Source organism: Bufo bufo, chromosome 3, assembly GCF_905171765.1.
Source record: "Bufo bufo chromosome 3, aBufBuf1.1, whole genome shotgun sequence".
NCBI lineage: Eukaryota > Metazoa > Chordata > Amphibia > Anura > Bufonidae > Bufo > Bufo bufo.
In genome coordinates this window covers 571,100,689-571,126,311 of record NC_053391.1, presented here as the reverse complement: position 1 = coordinate 571,126,311, position 25,623 = coordinate 571,100,689, and the positions used below count along the sequence as shown (strand labels likewise).

Genomic DNA, 25,623 nt, shown 5'->3' with positions numbered 1-25,623 from the left:
CTCCTGGGTGGACTTATGTCTGTTTTTTTGTTCTCATAGTTTTATATTATGTTTGCAAGTTGATGAAAGTTGTTTTTAATATTATCTTAAAGGGGTTTTCTGAGACTACAAATAGAAGGAGGTCCGATCCCTGGCACGCCCAGCATGTAGCGGTATCCAAGCCTCAATCGGTCATTGTTTACCAGGCACAGCTCCGTCTGTTTGGTAGTGGCTATCAGTGATGGTCAGTTCACAGTGTTCGCCAGCGAACACATGCGGGCTGCCATCTTTAGCAAGGTAGACTCACCTGTCCGGCGATGCACAGGTAAACCCTTACCTGTGCCTGTGCCGCAAGCCAGTCTAAAATCAAATGCAGTCACCGGGAGCAGGCAATTCCGACAACAGCCGCCGGGGGCCTTTCTCGGAACTGCCTGCTCCCGGTGACCGCATTTGATTTCAGACCGGATCGCGGCACAGGCACAGGTAAGGGCTTCGTGGTGCTTCTGTGGGTATCAGATCTGTGCATCCAATCCGCACCAAATTTTGTGGATTGCAGACCTGTTCAAGTCAATGGCTGTTTGCGGGCTTCAATACGGGCACGGGGCACATACGTTTGTGTGCATGAGCCCTAAGGCGTAGCTAAACCCTCAGATGACTTTTCAAAATAAGCTGTCATGTGTGGATACATGAGTGATGGCACCATATCTGACCATTATAAGATTTGCACCTGCCATTTTTAGCAGTTTTCGGGGATATACATTCTAACTTTTACACCACTATTGTGCGCAAAAAAGTTGCAAATTATGACACATGCCATATTGGTGCCATGATTTGTGACTTTTACAGCTACTTATCACTTTCTGTGCCATGAAAAGGAGCAGGTCTTAGCAGGAGAGGCGTAGACTTGAGTTTCTGGCACATGGACTGCCAGAGATTTGACTAATTTATTAAGAGGCATCTGCCTCTTAACAAATTAGGAGCATCTTACTCCAGCGCACAGGGAATCAGGACTGGTGTACGGCGTAAATGTCCCCTATTTTGTTTTCTAACTTTCACTCACTCAGAATAACTTGTACGAATTTATGACGTACTGAGCAGTATAGATGCGAATAAAACACTTAGGGTGATTTTGGAGCATTTCTTCCTCAAAATCAGCTCCAAAAAACACCTCAAATCAGCCTCCCATTCATGTCAATGGGATTGAGCGTGGAAAAAAGAAGCAGCGTGCCCTATCTTTGGGCAGAATCAGCGCTGAATCTGCCATTGAAAACAGATCCATGTAAGTCCAATCGTTTTTTGTGGCGCAAATCTGCTTCAAAAACCTCACGCTGAAAATTCAGGTTTGTATTAAACCCATTGGTTAAAAAACTGCATCAAAAACTTGTCAAAAACCGCACTGAGTACACACATGGATTCCGCACTTATTTTTTGAGCGTGTATTTCAAAATCAGTCTTGTGAACTGGCCCTTACTATAAGCTGCTGAATGGCGTCTTTTTCTCTTCTGTCTGCTTGTTTCTCTCATAGACTCCGGTGGTCTGATATAATCTGACCCTTCAGTCGGCAGGCCCTAATTTCACACAAATTTCACAAAGTTCAGAAATGGGTGGGGGACCTGCTGATTACTGAAGACAATGCATTTTTTTTCTGATATAGTACAAAGTTTCTTATATTTGTCTATACCCATTGATTTATGCAAAGTTGTGTGAAAGTACAATGGGGCACATTTATAATGAGGATTTGCGCCTGTTTTGGTCGTATTTTATGTGAATGTAGTCGTATTTTATTTCAATGTAGTCGCATTTATTGTTATGTTTGCGCCTTATTTAAGATTTTACATCATATTTGCTCATGGGTTTTTTTTTTCCGTCTGTTTCGGGCATAGGTGTTTGGTCAGTGGGATAGTGAGATTTAGGTATTTGCGCCTTTTTAACGTATAAATTTGATTTGTAAACATGCGTAAAATTCCTCCAGCTCCTGGTTTGTGTATGTTGCTGTACCTAGTCGGATCTTTTGTGACTCTGATGATGGTAAAAGTCGCGTAATAACTATATGCGTCTTTCTGTTTATTTTGCAACTTTTAAAACATATTTGCGATTTTTCTGGGGAAAATGCGACTTTTTAAACCATTAGATTTGCGACTTTCAAAAGCCACACCAGACATAGATAACACCTAGAAACTACGACACGCTTAAAGCGTCATGCAGACGTCAGTGGAACACCAACAACCAATGACGCTGGGCGCTCCTGCAATGCCAGTCTGGAATTGCAGTCAATGGGTCCGCAGAAAATCACAGAAAACGGAACAACGGACACGGAACACAACAACGGTCGTGTGCATGAGGCCTTAGAGATCAGGTGTAATTGAAAGATTTCCTCCTGTTCTGTCTTTTTGACCCCAACCTAGCTTTGGATCACAATAAGCGGGTCTGCAATATGCAGGCACCGGCCGTGTGCAACCGGCATCTCGGATGCGGACCCAGTCACTTAAATAGGTTCACAATCTGGAAGGTCTGGTGCGGAAAGGAGGCACGGAACCCTTTGGAAGCACTAGGGAGTGCTTCCGTGGGGTTTCTGTCCGTGCCTCCGCACCACAAAAAGATAGAACATGTTCTATATTTTTGCGGTGCGGAAGGATCACAGATCCATTCAACTTGTCCGTTGTTGCCCTTGCATTGAGGACTGCAAGTTGCAGTCCCCAATGCACGGAACGGCCGACCAACGGCTGTGTGCATGAGCCCTAACTGATGGAAATAACTGACCAAATAACCGAAGTGTGAACTTGTCCTACGTCTATTCATCACACACTGCTCTCACCAAAAAAAAAATAATAAGTCATACCTCCATCAATATCCCCTTCCATTCCAAGGCCGGGTTCACATTTTGTGTTGTGAAATTTTGTTTATAAAATCCACACCGCACAATGAAGATGAACGTGATTTTTAAATCTGCTGCATACCTTATGGGTTGTGAATTTTTCTTTTGGATTTCATCCATTACAAATGCAGGAATCAGATTTTATTGCAGATTTTCAGGCTGGTTTAAGGGAGCTGATACACATTCAGGAGTTTTGATGCCGTTTTTGAAGCCAAAAAAAGATTAAAAGAAGTTCTATCTGTCTTTATTATTTTCTCTTCTGTTATAATCCACACCTGATTTTGACTTCAAAAACTGCATCAAAAAGCCTGAACGTGTGGCAGCACCATAACAGGGTGCCCAGAAGTCCAGTTTTAGGCTGGACAGTCTGGCTTTAAGACTCCCTGTCCTCCATCTGTCACAGGGCCTGAACAGACTCGGGGATGTCTTTTTTTAACTGCTCATGCTCAGACAGCAGCACAGTGCTGTCTGAGAGTGAGCTGCAGGGAGAAAATCCCCCTCCCTCCCACTCCCGCAGCTTCTGCATTTCTGGATTTAAATCTCTGTCGGCTGCGGGAGTGGGCGTGACCTAACGAGTCGGAGGCATGGCTTAGCTTTGCCAGGGGAGGGGCTGTAAAGTCCAGCTTTTGAGGGTGGTCTGAGTGGCCACCCTAATAACAATGGGGGTCATTTATTAAGGGACTTGCGGGCAAATTTACTAATAATTATGCCTGGAAGCAGGCATAAATGTTGGTGAAAAAAAACTATGCAAGCCAGCGGCTGGAGTAGTTTTTTTTTTTAGACAGGTGCAAAGACTTGTCTAATTCACGACAAGGCACGCTCCTCATCATAAATTGGATCAATCTTAGGGTCCATTCACACGACCATATTTCTGGGTCCGCATCTGTTCTGCAATTTTGGGAATGGGTGCGCACCCATTCATTTCAATGGGACCGCAAAAGATGCGGACAGCACACCGCGTGCTGTCCGCATCCGTTGTTCATTTTTGAGGCCCCGCAAAAAAAGAGAGCTTGTCCTATTCTCGTCCGCATAGACATTTCTATCATAGGACTGGCCGTTTGCTATCTGCAAAATGTGAAATGCACACGGCCGGTACCTGTGTTTTGTGGATCCGCAATTTGCGGACCGCAAAACAATTATGGTCGTGTAAATGGACCCTAACAGCAATGCAAGGGGACAACACGTACGGCACACGTGAATGAGGTTTGACTTAGTAAATCTGCCTCAATGTGCCTTGTAAGTAAAAAAATAAATAATACCGGTAAATGAAATAAAATCTTACTTCAATGTTAATAAAACTTTGCCACTTTTTTAATATAAAAAGTAAAACAAAATGTGACACGTGAACACTCTCCTATAAAACGCTTTACATTATGAATTTTGGCAAGTTCTAAACGTACGAGGAACTATATAAACTGAAATACATGCACGTGTGCAAATCAGGTATAATCAGCGCGAGCAATTTATATAAAACCCAGGGGAAGTGCAAACTGCTCACAGCAACCAACTAAAATTGGGCTGATGGAAAATGAAAGCAGCGGGCAGATTGGTTGCACTGGGCAGTGGGCACCCCATCCCACAATTCATTTTCACAGTGGTGCCATAGGCCGTCAGCCAATCAGATGCCTAAGTTTGGCGTTCAGCTCCCTCTCCTTGGCTAGCAGTTCACTGCTGTGCTTTTTGTAGGCCTCAAACTCTCGTTTCCCTTGTGCCAACTCGTTTTCACTGTCTGCCAGCCTTGAATTTAGCTCCACTATTCTGGCATCAGCATCTACGGCGGCTACGTCTCTCTGATAGCGCTCTTCTGCCTCCCGCCGCGCCTTCTCTGCACCCTGCAGGCGATGAGTAACATCAGCGGCTTCTCTCTGGTGCTCTTGTAGGGAACGCCCTCGCTCCATGCACAGGAGTAGGAGGTCCTGCTTCTCGTTAGTTAATTCTGCCACCTTCTTTTCGGCTTCTTTTTGCTCTGTTTTTTGTACCTCCTCTAAATGCGACAACTTCTTCTGTATTTGGTGACAGGTCTCCTCTGAGAGCTGAAAGTCAGAAACAACATACATATGACTGCCAAGAAATGTTCACACTACGACAAATATTAATGACAGGATGTAAGCGTTACAGAGTGAACGGCGCAAAGCTGCGATACCAGACGCTACGAAAAGTACAGCGTTGTGGCGTAAAGAGCAACGTAAACAATGAAGAGGTCGCAGCACCCACCTGAGCACCGCGACCCCTTCATACAGCTGACCAGCGAGGATGCCAAGAGTCCAACCTCGTGTGCAGTCCATGCCTGTGCTGCACACCGCAAATAGTGGTCTGCAATGACAGGTACCAGCCGCGTGGCTGCTGTTTGCAGATGTGGACCAATTCAATCTGTGACATTCAGTCCACACCGCAATAAAATAGACCATTTTTTTGGGCGAAGCGAAGGCACGGACCGAAATCATATGGAAGTTCTCCGCAGTGCTTCCGCTCCGTGTCTTCGCACCACTCCATAACCTGTGAATTGCATTCAAATGAATGGGTCTGCATCCCATTAAGGGGTACGCTTCGCTGATGCTGCTATCAGTGTTCTTTTTTTTAAAATACCCATGACTTGCCCCGCTGTGCCCCCCTGCAGTTTTCGAGCCCAGTATGTTAATACTAAGCATCGGTACAGGAAGGGGGAGACTCCAGGGTTTCTCAGGGGGTGTCTCCTTCTCCCTGGCTGTGCCATGGTCTAATCACAGTGGACCGGATCACAGCCAGGGAGAAGGTGAGCTGTTTTTTCTCCCTGGCTGTGACACGCTCCCCTGCGGTGTACTGTCCACATCTTTTGTGGCCCCACTGAAGTGAATGGTTCCGCATCCAATCCGCAGAAAATGCGGATCGGAGGTGGACCAAAAATACATGAGCCCTAAAGGGGTTGTCCACCTTTTATTTATATTGAAGTCAATGAGAGAAGTACTGCAGCGGCGAGATCAGTAATCTACAAAGTAGAGAGAGGTCTGAGCTTCCGGCATCAGAGCTATTACTGATCAGCTGATCGGCGGGGTACGGGGTGTCAGACCTACCCCGAGGATAGGCCATTATTTGATAAAAGGTGGACAACAATAGGAAATCATTGGGAATAGACATTTCTTTCCTGATAATTGCCTGTACAATTGTACTGTGCAAAAGGAAAGCTGAGCGTTTCATTCCATTGGATTTCAACAAGAATATTTCCAATGTTTGACAGCAAACAGAGATCTGAAAAAATGCTGAGCATACATTAAACCGTTGTAGAATTAACCACTAAGTTTTTGTGAAATCTGGGTCAAAACGAAACAGAGGCTTTATGAAAATTAGCGAATTCTTTCCATCACACCATATTCTCCACGAAGAACAAATGACGCAGCATGCAAAGAGAATTACGGACGGCAGAAGACGTTGCTGTTCACATTGTATTTGCTGTGTGTAAGAGCTTGTCTGCAGGTCCTTGTATAGGGGCCCCTTCACACGACCGTGGTTTGTGTCCGCATCCGATCTGCATTTTGTGTTGCTACGGACCCATTCACTTCAATCCGTATGTCCGTTCTGCGACCCCGCAAAAGTAAAAAAAAAAAACATGTCCTATTCTTGTCCGTATTACAAGGATAGGACAGCTCTACAGGGGGCAGGATGTTCCATTCCGCAAAAAGCGGCTACGGCCGTGTGCATGGGCCCTAAGGCCAAGGTTACATGGTGACATGTGACCGTACCGCCTGGCTAGGATATGCCATTAATACCCGATTCCTGGGGTGCAGTCACTACAACCTTTGCTGTGATGGTCGATGGGAAGATGCCATGCTTATAAGGCAGCTGTCAGCGACACTCAGTTTTCTTACCATTCTCATGGTCGGCCCATTATACGGTAGTCAGTGGTGACCAACAGGAGACAAGTGGCTAGTGATGAGCTGACCCCTTGTTCCTCTGGGTGCCTTCAGTTTAAGGCTAGGACTACACGGTGACAAGGGTCGCAGCGAGGATTGCAGAGGTATCGCAGTGGAGCATTGATCCCATAGAAATGAATGGGGTTGCAGTGCGGGTAGCCCGTTTACCACCACTGTAACCCCTGAACAGTGTTCCCTCTAAGCCTTGGCATCTGCTGAGCGGGGTCGGCTTACAGAGGGGCAATGCTTAGTCAAAGGTGGGTGATAGGACAATCAAACAAGAGATATTCGTCGTATATACAGCTGGTTATACATGCCCCTGGATATAGTGATATGATGCTGGTATAACCTGGGTATCACTATATACAAGATGTATAACTTATACCAGCTGTACATCTATGCGCATATCACCATATACAATGAGGGGGCCATCATTCCAGTGCTAGCAGGGAGGAACAATGCGGCCGGTGTAGTGCATTCTCTTAGCCTGACACTTCCTCTCCTCATACATTTACCCTGAGCTGAAGGGAGAAGAAAAACACCACACTCATTAGAGACTCACTCTAGCCTCTAAGATGGCGCCGCCGCCTCCATGTTACCTCGCCCTGCTGCTCCGTTCCCAGTCCTTTTTCCGGTCGGAAAAAGAAGGAGGAGGCAGCAGTATGGGGTAGTCGGCGCCCCGCTGAGCCGCACACAGAACGTGCTGTAGGAGTAGGACGTAGAAGAAATACGTGTGGGCATTTTGCCAGCAGGGTGAGCGCTGAGTGGATATTAAAAACTTGTGAGCAGGGGCACCATAAGTGCTGCGCGGCCATGCACCCGCGCAGCTTAGAGGGAACACTGCCCCTGAATAACAAAAAATCCAACTCTGCGGAATTTTCTGAGGTTCAGGGGTCACAGTGGCGGGACAGGTGTGATCCCATTCGTTTTTATGTGCCTCTGCGATCCTGGCTGCGACATGTCACCGTGTAGTCCTAGGCGTAGGCCACATGCACACGACCGTTGTTTTGGTCTGCATCCGAGCCGCAGTTTTTGCGGCTCGGATGCAGACCCATTCACTTCAATGGGGCCGCAAAAGATGCTGTCCGCATCCGTTGCTCCATTCCGTGGTCCGCAAAAAAAATATAACCTGTCCTATTCTTGTCCATTTTGCGGACAAGAATAGGCAGTTATATTAATGGCTGTCCGTGCCGTGTGGAACGCAAAACACACAACAGTTGTGTGCACGTAGCCTTAAGCTGAAGGCACCCAGAGGAACAAGGGTTCAGCTCATCACTAGCCACTTGTCTCCTGTTGGTCACCACTTGACTATAATGGGCCGATCACGAGAACGATGAGAAAACTGAGTGTAGCTGACAGCTGCCTTATGGGCATGGCACCATCCCAGCAAAGGGCGTAGCGATTGCACCCCTAGGAATCGGGCATTAATGGCATATCCTAGAGGGGTGGTACTGTAGGGTTACTTCTATGTGATTATCACCATGTCACTGTATATAATCCAGTCGCACTACGCTACCAATTCCTCGCTCTGCTCACTACTAGGGAAGGCATCCCAAATCCACTTGTTACAAAAAGATAGACACTCGCTTTGTGAAGTTCAGTGTTTTATTGTCGCATCAATGTGAATACATGTAAAGCGTTTCTGCTCATGCATTCCTCAAACATACATACATAGTGGTAAGGCTATAGCTTGGTGTAAGTGGTCAGCCTTGCATGTGGACATCCAGAGTTCAAGTCCCAGGAGAGACCTATATACGTTTTTTCCCTGTTATTTTTTTCTCCCTCATTTAACCCATAATATGGGCAGCATGGTGGCTCAGTGGTTAGCACTGGTGCCTTGCAACGCTGGGGTTAAATCTGACCAAGGGCAACATTTGCATGGAGTTATTAGATTGTGAGCCCCATTGGGGACAGTTGGATGCTAATGTCTGTAAAGCGCTGCGAAATATAGTAGCGCTATATAAGTGCATAAAATAAATAAATAATATAAGGCCTTACTATATTTAGAATAGTGTTTATTTTATGCTTAGAAACCTAAAACCTATTACTGATTTATTCACAGGCGCAATATATGATTATAAAGAAACCAGAAATATGTATTAGCTTTCTATGCATAAAAAACATTATTCCCAATATGATAAGGCTTTAGGATTTTATTATGGGGTAAAGGAGGGAGAAAAAAAATATCCGAAGAAAAACTATTGAAAGTATCTCCCAAGATTCAAACCTGGGATCTTTACACATATGTAAGCTTGAGGGGGGCTCGTGCCTGAGCCAAAATGTGCTACATGTATTCAGATTGATACAATAAAACAATGAACTGTACAATGCGAGTGTCAGCCTTTTTGCAACAAGTATTACCATGTCACCGTCACAGGGGCAAAACAGTCAGGAGTCTCATCATGTTGTGGGTACTCTCTGCTCTAGTGTGGGTACTGTCTATCAGTGTCACGGCTTGGAGGTTGTTTGCTGCGACACTTTTGCCGCGCATGCTGGTTGCCGGTGGCAACGTGTTGTTGTTTATGCATGTGTGTGCGCTTTCCCTTTAAGGCTGTTTCCCTTCCCTTCTGGTGAGCACGGGGTTAAGGTGTGTGCTAGGTAGAGCTGGGTGTGGCCTCTTGGCTCTTATAGTCTTGGTGTTGAGAGCCTGAGGTCAGATTCACTTCAGCCTTTATTGGGGCTTGATGCAATGCTCCTTTCTGGGCATTTCCAGCTGCCCTGTCCTTCAGAGCCACCTTGTGAGACATCGAGGTCCTTGCCTATGTCTACCCTTCCCCATTGTTGTTATGTGTAGTGCTGCATTTATGGGTTGATGTTTGTCTAGTTGTTTGTTCTATGTGTGGTTTGTCTATGGTGTGGATGATCCCGCGTGGTTGCTAGACATGTCCAGTTTGTTGTACCTCCGGAAGGGGGTCCCTGGGGTTCCCCGGAGGGGGAACTACTAGACAGCAAGCTGTGGCTTCTGGTAAGTGATCTTGTTGTTCTGTTTTCTGTGGTCATCTGGCCACAAGACACTTATCTGCCGTTCTGTTGTTGCTTGCTGTCTCCTCCTTGTTACTAGGCCTGTGGAAGACTGATTTATCTGTGTCGTGGATGAATCGGCCGTCTCTTATTCCTGACTTCCATATTGCAGGGACCGATAGGGTCAGTAGGGCCCAGGTTCCGGTGCATGAGCCCTCCTACCATCTGGGTTCGCTTATGTGGTTAGGAGGTCAGGGATAGGAGGAGGGTGGCGATAGGAGGTGTCCTTCTCCCTTATCCAGGCCTAATAGCTTTCCTTAAAGAGGACCTTTCACTACAATAAAAAACCTAAACTAAGCATACAGACATGTAGAGCGGCGCCCAGGGTTCTCCCTGCACTTACTATTATCCCTGGGCGCCGCTCCGTTCTCCCGGTATAGGCTCCGGTATCTTTAGATTTTCGGCTCAACTGGGAGGAGCCTGCCGGCGTCTCCTTCTCCCAGGCTGTAGTAGGGTTGGACGATATCAAAAATATTCAGACGATAACGATATTAAAAAAGTTATCGCGATAACGATATATATCGCGATAAATACCCGTTTAAAAGAAAAAAAAAACACAAGGAGACGTTATACTGTATGGGGGGCCACAAGGAGACGTTATACTGTATGGGGGGCCACAAGGAGACGTTATACTGTATGGGGGGCCACAAGGAGGCGTTACACTGTATGGGGGGCCACAAGGAGACGTTATACTGTATGGGGGGGCCACAAGGAGGCGTTACACTGTATGGGGGGGCCACAAGGAGGCGTTACACTGTATGGGGGGGGGCCACAAGGAGGCGTTACACTGTATGGGGGGGGGCCACAAGGAGGCGTTACACTGTATGGGGGGGGCCACAAGGAGGCGTTACACTGTATGGGGGGGGCCACAAGGAGGCGTTACACTGTATGGGGGGGGCCACAAGGAGGCGTTACACTGTATGGGGGGCCACAAGGAGGCGTTACACTGTATGGGGGGCCACAAGGAGGCGTTACCCTGTATGGGGGGCCACAAGGAGGCGTTACCCTGTATGGGGGGCCACAAGGAGGCGTTACACTGTATGGGGGGGGGCCACAAGGAGGCGTTACACTGTATGGGGGGGGCCACAAGGAGGCGTTACACTGTATGGGGGGGGCCACAAGGAGGCGTTACACTGTATGGGGGGGGCCACAAGGAGGCGTTACACTGTATGGGGGGCCACAAGGAGGCGTTACACTGTATGGGGGGGCCACAAGGAGGCGTTACACTGTATGGGGGGGGCCACAAGGAGGCGTTACACTGTATGGGGGGGGCCACAAGGAGGCGTTACACTGTATGGGGGGGGCCACAAGGAGGCGTTACACTGTATGGGGGGCCACAAGGAGGCGTTACACTGTATGGGGGGCCACAAGGAGGCGTTACACTGTATGGGGGGCCACAAGGAGGCGTTACACTGTATGGGGGGCCACAAGGAGGCGTTACCCTGTATGGGGGGCCACAAGGAGGCGTTACCCTGTATGGGGGGCCACAAGGAGGCGTTACCCTGTATGGGGGGCCACAAGGAGGCGTTACACTGTATGGGGGGCCACAATAAGGCGTTACACTGTATGGGGGGCCACAAGGAGGTGTTATAATAAGGTCTTGTGGCCACAGGCCACCATACATGCAGTAATACTTTGCGATATACCTTTCCCGCGGCTGCCTCGCTTGTGTGCTCTGATTCTGACATCAGATGCCGGTGGGCAGAGATCTGAATATGGGAGCAAGGAGGAGGGAGAGCCGGGGGCGGCCGCTGCGGGAAGTAGTAAGTTTATAATTTCGTCACCAGAGCACACACTAGTGAGGCAGCTGCAGGAAAAGTCTCTCCAGAGACACACAGTACTCACACAGGGGATCGATTCGCCATCGCCACATATACAATAGAGCCGGTGGGTGACGACGGTGATGATGTCAGATGGTGGGTGGAGACTTGACTAAGGGAGGCGGAGCAAGAAGGAGCCAGGCCAGGAGCGAGAGGAAGTAATGTTACTCAGCGGCAGCGCTATGCAAGGTGCAGCGGCGGGCGGGCGCACGTTTAGAAGCGGTCAGCGCACAATGTGAGCTGACCGCTTTGATGACGTCACAAAATACCGCGGTATTTTGGAAACAGCGATATCGCTATTTTTTAAATACCGCGGTATATCGTGATACCGGTATATCGCCCAACCCTAGGCTGTAGCGCTGGGCAATCGCAGCGCTCAGCTCATAGCCTGAGTTTTTTTTTTCTCTCAGGCTATGAGCTGAGCGCTGCGATTGGCCAGCACTACAGCCTGGGAGAAGGAGATGCCGGCAGGTTCCTCCCAGTTGAGCCGAAAATCTAAAGATACCGGAGCCTATACCGGGAGAACGTAGCGGCGCCCAGGGATAATAGTAAGTGCAGGGAGATCCCTGGGCGCCGCTCTCCATGTCTGTATGCTTAGTTTAGGTTTTTTATTGTAGTGAAAGGTCCTCTTTAATTTCAGACTTTGGACGGTGGGGAGTTTCCCCCACTCCCCATCGTGACAATCTGGGCATATAGGGGACAGTGCATCATAAAGGGGTATTCCAGCTGTTCCCATCATCACATAGACTTTTAATAGATGCCATGTATGACTGCCACCCTATTCAAACTCATACCATGATCCTTCATCTGGGGAGGGGCAGGGGAGAAGTGTTGAGGTCTCCTGTTCTAGTGGTAGATGGGGATCACAGTGGTCGTACCCCCAACCATCTAAGTCTGTCATCTGTCCAGTGACTAGATATATATTTGTAGAAACCTGAGTAACATTAAAGGGGTTTTCTGAGATTCTGATATCCATGACCTCCAGTCTCCTCAGGATAGGTCGTCACTATCCGATTGGTGGGGTCTGACTCCAGGTGAGTGCCATGGCATCCTCCCAGCGCTGTCCATTGGGTGGCAGCTATGCTTGGTACTGCATCTCAGCACCTTTCAGTTGAATAGGACTGGGCTGCACCTAGACCCCGTAACCGATGAAGGTGACATCACTGACGTAAGAGGAGGCCGTGGTGCTAACTGGAGGGCCGCTGATCGTCAGACCCCCACCAATCAGATACTGATTACCTATCCTGAGGAAAGGTCAATATCAGAAAACCAAAAAACACCTGTATGTCCTTCAACATAACGGGGCCAAGGCTGCTGCTAAGCAGGTGCCTGGGATGGAGAAGAGCTGAGGGACCTGGGAGAAGACCGGACAAGGAGTACATGGGTAAGGCTCTGTTCACACTGTCAGGAGAGATACGGCAACAGACCCCAATATGTCAATGGGGTCCAATATATATATCATCTCTAACAAAAGCCGTTTGGTTAGGTTTCTGCCGTCCCCGGAGAAGCCCCCACTCGCCTGCAGGCTCCGGGTCAGGGTGCGGATCTCCCCGGCGCTCCTCTCCTTGTGCCCCCGCAGTTCCACCACCGTGCCCCGCAGCTCTGCTATCTCTGCCCGCCGCTGGTCGCCGGCCGCCTGGAGCTGGTCCCGCAGGTCCCGCAGACTCCGCTCCTTCTCCAGCAGCTCCGGGTACGAGCTCTCCCGCAGCCGCTCACACTCCGCCCGCAGCTCCTCGTTCTGCCGCTTGTACTCGTCTTTGAAGCGGATCATGTCCTGGTGGTTGGCGGCCAGCATCCCGAACCTCTCCTCCAGCTGCTGTCCCCGCCGCCTCTCCGCCACCAGCAGCCCCTCGGCCTCCGCTCTGCGGCTCTCCAGCTCCTGCGTGGCCCGCTCCAGGCCCTGGCAGCGGAGCAGCGCGTCGTCAGCCCGCCTCTTCAACAGGCAGATGAGCTGCGACTGCTCGTCCAGCCGGGACCTCAGCATGCCCATCTCCGTCTTCTCATCCCACAGCGCAGAGCTGACCTTCCGCACCGCAGAACCGCCGGTGTCCGGCCCCGACTCCCCCGGCATTCTGGGATCTGCCGGTGCGAGGGTTCCCGTGCATGCCTCACGCGTCTCCATGGCAACCGCGTGGTTGGTTGTCATAGGCGGCACCGAGCCTCTAGAAACCAGTACAGACAGTAACCAATCAGATTACAGGTCACCGGAAGTGGGCTGGGCCAGAAATGAGCGCAACTCTATAAGAGAAAACTAGCGAAGTAGCCCATAGCAACCAATCAGATGGATCCTTTCATTTTCCAAAGGAGCTGTGAAAAATGAAAGGCGGAGTCTAATTGGTTGCTATGGGCAACGAAACCAGTTCTACTTTACTTCAGTTTTGTTAAATCCCTGCCTGTGTATTTCTTTATGAATCTATTTCCGTATTTAAATTGTTTTTAATTACTGTATTTATTTTGTGTATTTGTGTGTGTATATTTTTTATTTATTTTCATTTACTTTTTCTTTATTTAACATATAACATTGGAGTTGTACGGCTGTATTCAGACTAACGTTATTCTGGTCTGTGTACAAAACTGCAATCAGCCTGAAACCAGAAATAATTGGCACAAAAATGGGCATTGGATAGGAAAGTCCAACATAAAGATGTAGCAGAGTTATCAGTCACAGTCATGGTGCATTAACCTGATGTGATAACCCGCCAAGTGTGACTTTTAACTCTGCTACATCCGTACAATTACAGTTAGCTCTGTTACATCCGTGCAATTACAGTTAGCTCTGTTGTGACCGGAAGAGCTGAGTATCACTTCTTTTATTATTGGACGCTGTCCTGAACCTTTAAAAAAATGATTCATCTGCTGGACAACCCTTAAAGGACCTTGGAACATGGATGTCACACCGTCGGCTCATTGAGACGTCACCCATTAAACCAGGGCTCCAGATGGCAACCAAAATGGTCGCCAATGGGACTTAGAATTGCAAAATGGTGACAAGACTTTGTAGTCTTGTTGCCATTTGAGCCTAGCCCCTCCGCTGCTCAGCTGCTGTAAGAAGAAAGCATCCAGCAGACACACAGCAATCCAATAACAGAGCTCCGTACAGTGCAGAGCTCTGTTATTAGTGAGGAGGCTGCTGATTGGTCAGTATCAGCGTGCTGCCGTGCCATTGGCTGCTCCTCTCACCCCCCCCCCTTCTCCCGCGCTGAACACAGCAGCTTGCTTTTCAGTTCTGAAAACGGGGCGTGCGCTCACCGCCGACTGCTCCATAGACAAGGGGCAGCTAAACTAGACGAGTTTTTCAGTCATGCGACGCACGGAGGTGGGCGTTCTGCATACACTGCGCCATGTGCTGAGGGTGCCCTGTGCCCCCCAGGTAAGTGGAGAAAAAGAGAGGCCAATAATGGTGGACCGCGGCAGTGCGCTCAGCTACACACAGACTGCCGAGTAACGCTGGGCTTTATGTCTCCTCACACTAGCGGATGAAACGGATTCCATAGCTGGTTTACGTAATTCTGTCACAGGGCCTGGCGCACTTTATGTCTGTGTGCTAAATAAAAAGAAAGGAATGCACTGTTGCCAGCACGCCCCATCATCGTAATGTAGTGCAGGGTTTCAAATCTTGACAGTGAATGGGGTCGCATTGGGACCCTACAGTGGTGAGAATTATTGGGGCTGTCATGACCATGTGCAGGTCCCAAAAGGACCCCTCTCACTAGTGGCAATGCTGCATTGCTACACTGCGATCTCTGGCCATGTGATGTTTGTCACAGCCAAAGGCCCCTTGCAGACGAGCGTTCCTCCCGCAGCGAGTCCGCAACGTAGCTCCCGGCCTGACCTTCCAGCGCTGCCGGGGGTCACATCTAATGCGTATAAATACGCACGATAATTTAACTGCCATTCATGGACCAGGGGAGCACGCGCCACTGCCGACTGCTCATGAAGTGCCAGGGACAGCATGGCGGGAACGGAGCCTCTGCTGAGTAAAGACCATGTGCCCAGGTGATGTCACACCAGAAGTGCCAGCGTGCCCTGCAGGCTTCTATCTGCTGCTGGGAGCTCAATGTGAAGGTTAAAGCGAACCTTTCACCAGGATTTCACTTAATTAACTATTACCAGTACCTTATAGATTATCCTCATTGTGTTTCAATGCATTCTTGTCCCGCTTTCCTGGGATGTATATTCATGAAAAAAACTACTTATACACTGCGTGCAGAATTATTAGGCAAATGAGTATTTTGACCACATCATCCTCTTTATGCATGTTGTCTTACTCCAAGCTGTATAGGTTCGAAAGCCTACTACCAATTAAGCATATTAGGTGATGTGCATCTCTGTAATGAGAAGGGGTGTGGTCTAATGACATCAACACCCTATATTAGGTGTGCATAATTATTAGGCAACTTTCCTTTGGCAAAAAGGGTCAAAAGAAAGACTTGACAGGCTCAGAAAAGTCAAAAATAGTGAGATATCTTGCAGAGGGATGCAGCACTCTTAAAATTGCAAAGCTTCTGAAGGGTGATCATCGAACAATCAAGCGTTTCATTCAAAATAGTCAACAGGGTCGCAAGAAGCGTGTGGAAAAACCAAGGCGCAAAATAACTGCCCATGAACTGAGAAAAGTCAAGCGTGCAGCTGCCAAGATGCCACTTGCCACCAGTTTGGCCATATTTCAGAGCTGCAACATCACTGGAGTGCCCAAAAGCACAAGGTGTGCAATACTCAGAGACATGGCCAAGGTAAGAAAGGCTGAAAGACGTCCACCACTGAACAAGACACACAAGCTGAAACGTCAAGACTGGGCCAAGAAATATCTCAAGACTGATTTTTCTAAGGTTTTATGGACTGATGAAATGAGAGTGAGTCTTGATGGGCCAGATGGATGGGCCCGTGCCTGGATTGGTAAAGGGCAGAGAGCTCCAGTCCGACTCAGACGCCAGCAAGGTGGAGGTGGAGTACTGGTTTGGGCTGGTATCATCAAAGATGAGCTTGTGGGGCCTTTTCGGGTTGAGGATGGAGTCAAGCTCAACTCCCAGTCCTACTGCCAGTTTCTGGAAGACACCTTCTTCAAGCAGTGGTACAGGAAGAAGTCTGCATCCTTCAAGAAAAACATGATTTTCATGCAGGACAATGCTCCATCACACGCGTCCAAGTACTCCACAGCGTGGCTGGCAAGAAAGGGTATAAAAGAAGAAAATCTAATGACATGGCCTCCTTGTTCACCTGATCTGAACCCCATTGAGAACCTGTGGTCCATCATCAAATGTGAGATTTACAAGGAGGGAAAACAGTACACCTCTCTGAACAGTGTCTGGGAGGCTGTGGTTGCTGCTGCACGCAATGTTGATGGTGAACAGATCAAAACACTGACAGAATCCATGGATGGCAGGCTTTTGAGTGTCCTTGCAAAGAAAGGTGGCTATATTGGTCACTGATTTGTTTTAGTTTTGTTTTTGAATGTCAGAAATGTATATTTGTGAATGTTGAGATGTTATATTGGTTTCACTGGTAAAAATAAATAATTGAAATGGGTATATATTTGTTTTTTGTTAAGTTGCCTAATAATTATGGACAGTAATAGTCACCTGCACACACAGATATCCCCCTAAAATAGCTAAAACTAAAAACAAACTAAAAACTACTTCCAAAAATATTCAGCTTTGATATTAATGAGTTTTTTGGGTTCATTGAGAACATGGTTGTTGTTCAATAATAAAATTAATCCTCAAAAATACAACTTGCCTAATAATTCTGCACTCCCTGTAAAAGAGAAGTGATTTAAAAATTTCCAGCAGACGGCTCAGCTATCACTACTTAGTGTATTCTACAGTATTTCTGCTATTACTTCATAGCTAGGATTAGTGCATTGTTCCCCTTACTGGCTGCGCGCTGCCAGTTTGCATATGGGGGCAATGTATCTTTCACTTGCTTGTTCGTTTAGTATTGTTAGAGCCTCGCTGAGTCGTAAATACTCACAATATGGGTAGCTTATTAATACTTAACATTTAATAGTATCAAAAAATAAAATAATAGGCCCTTTTGAATAGAGATTAAAAAATCTTTGCTGAATGCAAACAAGGTGCTGCCTATGGGTCTCCTGTTAGCATAATGCCAATTTAGGACTAAGGGAGGGGGGGGGGGAGGTTCACGGACCAAAAAATAAGGGATAGTAATAAGGAGAAAGGATTCACAGTAAGAGGGACACACTGCTGGGTCAAAAGCCCTGGGAGTCCCCAACGCTAGCTCCTCACCACCCTATATCCTTCCACTAGCCCTACGTCCCACTGCCTAGACGTGGACTGCCCAGCTTTGTCCGAAAGATAGAATGTGGTCCCTAAGATCTAAAAAGGACAAAATCTATCAGTCAAAGGAGGGCGAGAGATATGAACTGACAAAAAACAAATATGAGGTAAACTAAGCTATGTAGCAGTGTGGTAAATTGAACATGCGTAGTCCTCTGGGGTCAACAATGGATCCCAATAAAGGTAAACAAGAAAGATGTCCCGACGCGTTTCCTTGAAGGTTGACAATTCTTCAGGGGACTATAACCTTAAAATATGTAGGTCATTATTTCAACTGGATTGTAGATATCACAATTTCAGTCAGATGTCTCAGATTCTGTAAATATAGCCCTTAGATAGCAGGTCCACAACCAATCTAATGGTATACAGGAATCCTCAGACCAATAGATTTCAAGTCACTCCAGTCCAAGTGGCTCAAAATCCCCAGTGGCCATCTATTTCAGGGTCACCAGTTACATTGGTCATCAATCAATCAAACAGATTTCAAGTCACTCCAGTCCGAGTGGCTCAAAATATCCCGTGACCACCTATTTCAGGGTCACTATTCAAACACGGTGTACCAGATAGACCACCGGTATGATCAAGGTCCAGGTGAAAGACAGTATAAATAGCCTGGATTGAATTACACTCAGAGATTATAGGAAAGCTGGCTCTCCAGAATTCAATCGGCTATGTTGGTGTATTATCACCCACCAACTTATGTTCACAGACGTTCAATGCTGTGTGCAAAGAAAGCGCTAAGCAGCGATGGTATACAAGCACAGAGTCAGCTGAGTACTTTTTTTATTAAATTTAATTTAATTTAATGGACCATCACTATGGAGCGCTTCTGGACTGTCGATTCTTGGGTTTTCTGATTTGGAGTCCTGACAGATACACTGTACCACAGGGAAGAGAAAATACTAATATTATTGCGTGCCGATGTAGAACAGCAGATACTGAAATGAAATGATATAGATCTTAATGGAACCAATATAGGCGCCTTACAAGTGATATGCAGAGAGATCTGAATATAAGCACTCATACATGTGCGTTATATGGAGAAGAGGACAATAATTCCAAGTCCGGACACCCATTGATCGATGATAGGGATGGAATCATTTGATTCTATACCCCCCCCCCTTTTCTAAAAAAAAACTCTCTGAGTGCAAAGTATAGAGGACACAGGGAAGAATTGGAGAAATGAGGAGATAATCAAAGTCCCTGAATATGTGCCTCTAGCTTGGTGAAACAAAAACTGGTAACAAGTCTATCTCCCAACGCATGCGTACAAACCTACTGGTGGAAAAAGTTTTCTAACACTGGACGCAAGCGCAGAGGACATGGAGAGAAGAAAATCAAAGTCCCTGAATATGCGGCTCTAGATCTATTTCCCGACGCATGCGCACGAAGTTGCTGGTGGAAAAAGTCTACAAACACCGGACGCAGGCGCAGAAGATAGGGGGAGGTAGTTGAGAAATAAGAAAATCGAAGTCCCTGAGCATGCGCACATGGTGTGGGGATCTAGCCGACAATGAGTCTATCTTTTAATGCATGCGTATAAACCTTACCGGTGGGAGAAAGTTTTTCAAACACCGGACGCATGCGCAGAATATACCCCGAAAAATCAATAGACATTAGACGCAAGCGCAGAATTCACCCGAATGTAATATGTGATTGGCCGTAGCGGACATCAATCAACACGAGATCGCAATGTGATAGGCGACTTCTAAATGAAACCCACCCCACTGATATAAAGACATGGAGATAGGAAACACTCGTGTTGATAGTACCTCCATTCCCCTGAAGACGCCGCTGATGCGGTGAAACATGTTGGGGGAGCTGTGTCTCTAACATTTTAACAATGATGGCAGGGCTGAGAATGACTTAGGCTACTTTCACACTAGCGTTCGGAGCGGGTCCGTCTGATGTTTCATCAGACGGATCCGCTCCTATAATGCAGACGTTTGTATCCGTTCAGAACGGATCCGTCTGCATTATAGTTTGAAAAAAATTCTAAGTCTGAAAGTAGCCTGAACGGATCCGTCCAGACTTTACATTGAAAGTCAATGGGGGACGGATCCGTTTGAAGATTGAGCCATATTGTGTCATCTTCAAACGGATCCGTCCCCATTGACTTACATTGTAAGTCTGGACGGATCCGCTTGCCTCCGCACGGCCAGGCGGACACCCGAACGCTGCAAGCAGCGTTCAGGTGTCCGCTCGCTGAGCGGAGCGGAGGCTGAACGCTGCCAGACTAATGCATTCTGAGCGGATCCGCCTCCACTGAGAATGCATTAGGGCTGGACGGTTGCGTTCGGGGCCGCTTGTGAGCCCCTTCAAACGGAGCTCACGAGCGGACACCCGAACGCTAGTGTGAAAGTAGCCTTAGGGAAAGGCGATCTGCAGACGCCGAACCCCCCTGAGGGCCAGAGTAGGAATACATGAATAGTATAAGTACTTTAAAATAGTCAGTGAAGGACATACAATCAAGGTAGAGCCTAAGACGCAACAATTAGCAACAAAGTGCGGTGTAACTGATCATATACCTGGTGTCGGGCGACACCTACAGGCACTAAAGTGTAATCACACAGGATAGATACAATTAGCCTGTATATGATTTTTGTGTGAGAGTAAGTCCTCCTGACTATTTAGAATAATACAGATTTCGAGCCCACAAGTTTAAGTCCTCCATATACATTTTAATAAGTTTTTTTCTTTTCTGTGTGGAATATAGAGTTTAATAAAAGGAAAATAAAAGTTATATTTTAATTATAGGACCAAAAACAGGAAACTATAGTCAGCAGACTATTGGAATATTAGAATTGACCTCCTGAGTTAGTGGATCATTTGAAATGATATATGTAATGACAAATCATGTGACACTAAATTGCACACAGGTGGACATCATTTCACTAATTATGTGACTTCTGAAAGTAATAGGTATAGGTAGCACCAGAGCTTTTTATGGGCTTCCTAACAAAGGGGGTGAATACATACGCACATGGCAATTTTCTGTTTTCTATTTCTAAACAATAGTTTTATTTTCTCATTTCACTTCACCAACTTAGACTATTGTGTTCTGATCCATCACATAAAATTCAGATTAACAAAATGTTGAACTTAAGGCTGTGATGTAACAAAACACGAAAAAAGTCAAGGGGGGGGGGGGGTGAATACTTTTGCAAGACACTCCAAATAGATGATGTGAGAAATCTCTGTACTGACCCCTGATACATTTATACATAGTTATTCGCCCCTTAGTCGTCTTTTTTCTAAACTGAATAACCCTAATTTTGATACTTTCTGGGTACTGTAGTCCACACATTTCACTTATTACTTTAGTTGCCCTCCTCTGACCCTCCTGTTGACACGATAGGAGGTTTTATAATTCCCAATGCCTCTGCTTGTCTACCATAGGCCCATTACCCCTTAGGGTACCAGTATTCCTCTAAAACTTGTCAATGGACCTCTAGTTTTTAAAAACATGACGTCAAACTACCCTTTCTAATGCAACATAGTGGTAATGTGGACTACGGTCACACTGCTAAAACACAACCAGTTAGTACTAATGGTAGCTAGACTATAGTGCTATATGCAGGGCCGGATTAACGTAGGGGCTGATGGAGCTGCAGCTCCAGGCCCCTACCATAAAATAGGCCCATCCGCCAGCCAAAAGGCCGTCGGGAGCGGCCCGTGCTAAAAGTCCTCTGTTGTCAGCCGTCACATAGCGCACAGACAATGCAGAGACGCTCACCTCACGCTGGCAGCAGGGAGCCTGAGGGAGGGACTCGGGAGGAGCGTAATATGATCCTAGAGTGGAAGCTGCTTCTGCCAGCCCCTCCCTCCCCGCCCACCAACCAATCAGAGCTGAGGCAAGGCAAGCACTAGCAGCTCTGAGCGTCGGAGTAGTACAGGGAGTCTAAGAATAGAAATGAATCGAATGAGTCTCAGGTTAAAAGAATCTAAAGATCCGATTAGTTAGAGACTCATTCCATTCTTTGAGTTAAAAGAGCCGTGAGTCAGACTGTAGAACAGGTTACACTGAGGCTGTCGGCTGATGCAGTGATAAGATTAAGGGACAGGAGCAGAGATAAGAGAAGTGACAGATGACACAGAGTTTAGATTACAGGTTGAATTAACCCTTTAGGATCAAATTGGCTTCTCAGGAGATATATATGTTAAAGGCATCTCATTCAGTAGCTATATAACTAAGGGTGGGTTTACATCTCCTTTATGGATTCCGTTAAGTGGGGACTATTTTATTATCAGCCAGTGACTGTTACTGTAATACTGTTATCAATTCAGCACATAGTTTTCCTTGTGCGTGCATTCACATTTCACTTCACTTGGTTCGTTGTACTACTGTCAGTGTCAGACTGTTGTCACTGTGGGTAACGATGCACAACAGACAACAATGCACACCACAGTGACAGCTCCTGACTCCTGTCCTGAGTCCTCCTGTCCGGCGCCTCAGCTTCCCTTCACTATCACTATAATCAATCACTCTTCCTGATCCTGACTCACTCATTAGAGAGCTGAAGAGCCGACTGAGTCAGCAGCAGCAAGTGAATCGGATGGATAGCATCTGCGCATGCGCACCGGCACCTAGAGTCTTCGGTTCACTTGCGAGTCAGCTCAGCAGTCAGTGACTCAGCAAGTGAACCGAAGATCCGATTCATCTGAAAGATCCGAACTTCCCATCACTATTGTACACAGCGCAGCGTGCAGGAGGGATAACCGCGGGCGCACTGAGGTCATATCCGGCGGGCCGCGGCATTACAGGAACAGCACCAGCTGCTCTGACGTCCTGCCGCCGGATATACATCACAGGATATCCGGCGGCAGGACGTCAGAGCAGCTGGTGCTGCACGCTGCGCTGTGTACAACCTGCTCAGCAGTTTCGACCAGCACACGGCCCACAGCGCTCAGCCACACCAGCCCGTGAGACAGCAGGAGCTTCTGGAGCATGTATCAGATAAACTCATCCAGTTGGAAGGGAGGGCAATCATAGTGCTGTTCTGATTTATGGACACAGCTCTCAGCATGCTTAGCCAGCCTTCTATCTGGCTGTTTCTGAGCCTGTGGACTGTGACTCTCAAGAAGCACAGCCAGATAGAAGGCTGGCAAAGCATGCTGAGAGCTGTGTCCATAAATCATAACAGCACTATGAAAATTACTGACTGGCTAAGCATGCTGAGAGCTCAGTCTAAATAACATAACACATAAAGAAATTACTGTTTCTAGCTGCTAGTCCACAGCAGCTAGAAACAGTAATTTCTTTAAAGGGATTCTGTCACCAGGTTTTACCCCTGTCAGCTAAACATATGCTGATGTTCAGGGCGTCTTCACGATTCCTAATGTGGGCTTATAAATGTCATCTATGGGCTTATTTAGCTAAAAAACAGCTATTACTAACCTGTCAGTCAAACAAGGGGATGTTAATGGATGCAAGGTGCCGGCCGCACCCGCCGCCGTTCGTGCCCAGCGCCGCCTTTCCGGACTTCTGCGCCGCCTCCTAATCCTCTGTGCTGCCTCTTGCTCTCCCTCCCTCCCCCCTCCTTCTGCTGTAAGATCTCGCGCTTGCGCACAGGGCTCTGCCTGATGCTCCCGTGCAGACTTCTCCATTTGGCTTCTTACAGCGAAGTGCGCATGTGCCGGCACTTCGCTCAACCCCTGTATGCGCGAGATCTTACAGCAGGAGGAGGGGGGAGGGAGGGAGAGCGAGAGGCGGCACAGAGGATTAGGAGGCGGCGCAGAAGTCCGGAAAGGCGGCGCTGGGCACGAACGGCGGTGGGTGCGGCGGGCATCTTGCACCCATTAACATCCCCTTGGGCACCTTATTTGTTTGACTGACAGGTTAGTAAAAGCAGTTTTTTAGCTAAATAAGCCCACAGATGACATTTATAAGTCCACATTAGGAATCGTGAAGATGCCCTGAACATCAGCATATTTTTAGCTGACAGGGGTGAAACCTGGTGACAGAATCCCTTTAATGTGTTATGTTATTTAGACACAGCTCTCAGCATGCTTAGCCGGCCTTCTATCTGACTGGCTAAGCATGCTGAGTGCTGTGTCCATAAATCATAACACAGCTCTATGAAAATTACTGTTTCTAGCTGCTGTTGTCCACAGTCCACAGCAGCTAGAAAACAGTAATCTTCATAGTCATGTTAAATGATCACTATAGTGTCAGGAAAACAAAGCGGTTTTCCTGACACTATAGTGCCCTGAGGGTGCCCCCACCCTCAGGGTCCCCCTCCCGTGGTCCCCCTCCATGTTGCCAAGATAGACGCCAAATGAAGGGGTAGTTGCAGGAACAAAATACTTTAATGGTATCGATAAAATATATATGTAATTAAGACACTGAGTGCAGTTCCATAAAAAGGCCCAGCAAAATTCTCAGCACCAGGCCCATGATGCTCTTAATCCGGCCCTGGCTATATGTATGGCAGTGTTGATGCTCTCAATCAGAGCCAAATATGTTTGCTCTACTGCTCCAAATTAGTAGTTTAATCTTAGGATTTTACATGCATGGAAGAAACCCCACTGACACCAGGCAAGGGTCAAAGCAGTTCTCATTTATTACAGGAAGTTAAGCAGTATATATGTACATCAGAGGGGGCATCCCCCTGAGGCTTGTGGCATAGTTCCATTGGCTAGAATACAAAAATAAGAAAAGAGATAACACTTGGCATCTGCGCATTGTCCATTATTTTACAAACTTTGGTATGTAAACTATGTAAACATCTAGGTGCCAGCGCCATATTGTTATGGCTTCACATTAACAGCAGTACAGCATACGTCATATATGACATATCAGGGAGGAGGGTCCTCTTGGATAAGGTGAAGCCTTTGTGCTTTTAGTCCCAACTTGAACGAATAAGGCGTTAGCTGAGAGCTGGAGGATATGTATGTAGAGCAAATGTATTTGGCTCTGATTGAGAGCATCTTTAACAATTTCGCACCCAACGTGGGGCTCGAGCGAAGGTAACATCGGTATCCGACATAGATTACCTCCGAGACCTAACGAAAGGCACTTGAGGAGGGGACCGCGGCCCCAAGAGAAGGTAAGATAACTTGTTTATCTTGCCTGTCTCTCGATGCTTTGTTTAATTAAATCACGGCTGTCTCTTCTGCTGGACGATGGTTACACTGTAAGTAGCAGCTGTGGCTGATGTTGAAATCTCGAGTCCCTAGAACCATAGACAGGACATTGGAAGATTTGCTCCACTGTGGGTATGTCTTTTCTGTGTTTTCGTGTCAGCCACCTTCATGGTTATCAATTAGGCAGAGCAAGAGAATTCCCCTGGCAGGGGGGGGGGGGAAGCTCAAGATAGGGGCTATAGTAAATCTCTTCCTGCTGTGGCAGAGGGATTAGCCCCGGGGATCTCCAGGGGGGGGGCTACAATAGATTTCTGCGAGACCGAAACTGGGGCGTCTCTAGAGACCCCCCTGGACTGGGGCATCGCTAGAGACCCGCCCCAGAGGAGGCGGCAGATGGATTAGTCCCGGCTGGCAGACCAGATGTGGGAGCCAGGGAAAATATTCTGAACAGGGGTGGGCTCTGCTTGTTGGTGAGAAGTAGCAGGTGCCGGTTGCTTTTTGTCTTGTTTGTGTCTGAGTGGTTAAACTCATGGGATAGTCCCCGTCCCTGCCTGAGGGCAAGTATGCTGCTCCTCAGTTAGTAGCCTAAGAAAAAGGATGTAAGCTGTCACCCTGATTGTGTGTCTCCCCTGAGAGGAAGGGCTGTCAAGAGTAGAGTC

The 25,623-nt window shown here is 47.4% G+C and overlaps 1 protein-coding gene across 1 annotated transcript; it reads right to left on the bottom strand.

The window, feature by feature from the left end:
* Nucleotides 1-4,163: 4,163 nt before the first annotated feature.
* Nucleotides 4,164-13,693, bottom strand: CCDC89 (coiled-coil domain containing 89). Its single transcript, XM_040422181.1, has 2 exons — nt 13,102-13,693; nt 4,164-4,887 (listed from the first exon to the last, which is right to left on the bottom strand). Exons 1-2 carry the CDS (start codon nt 13,651-13,653, stop codon nt 4,465-4,467), a joined length of 975 nt encoding a protein of 324 aa, XP_040278115.1. The 5' UTR covers nt 13,654-13,693; the 3' UTR covers nt 4,164-4,464.
* Nucleotides 13,694-25,623: the final 11,930 nt, after the last annotated feature.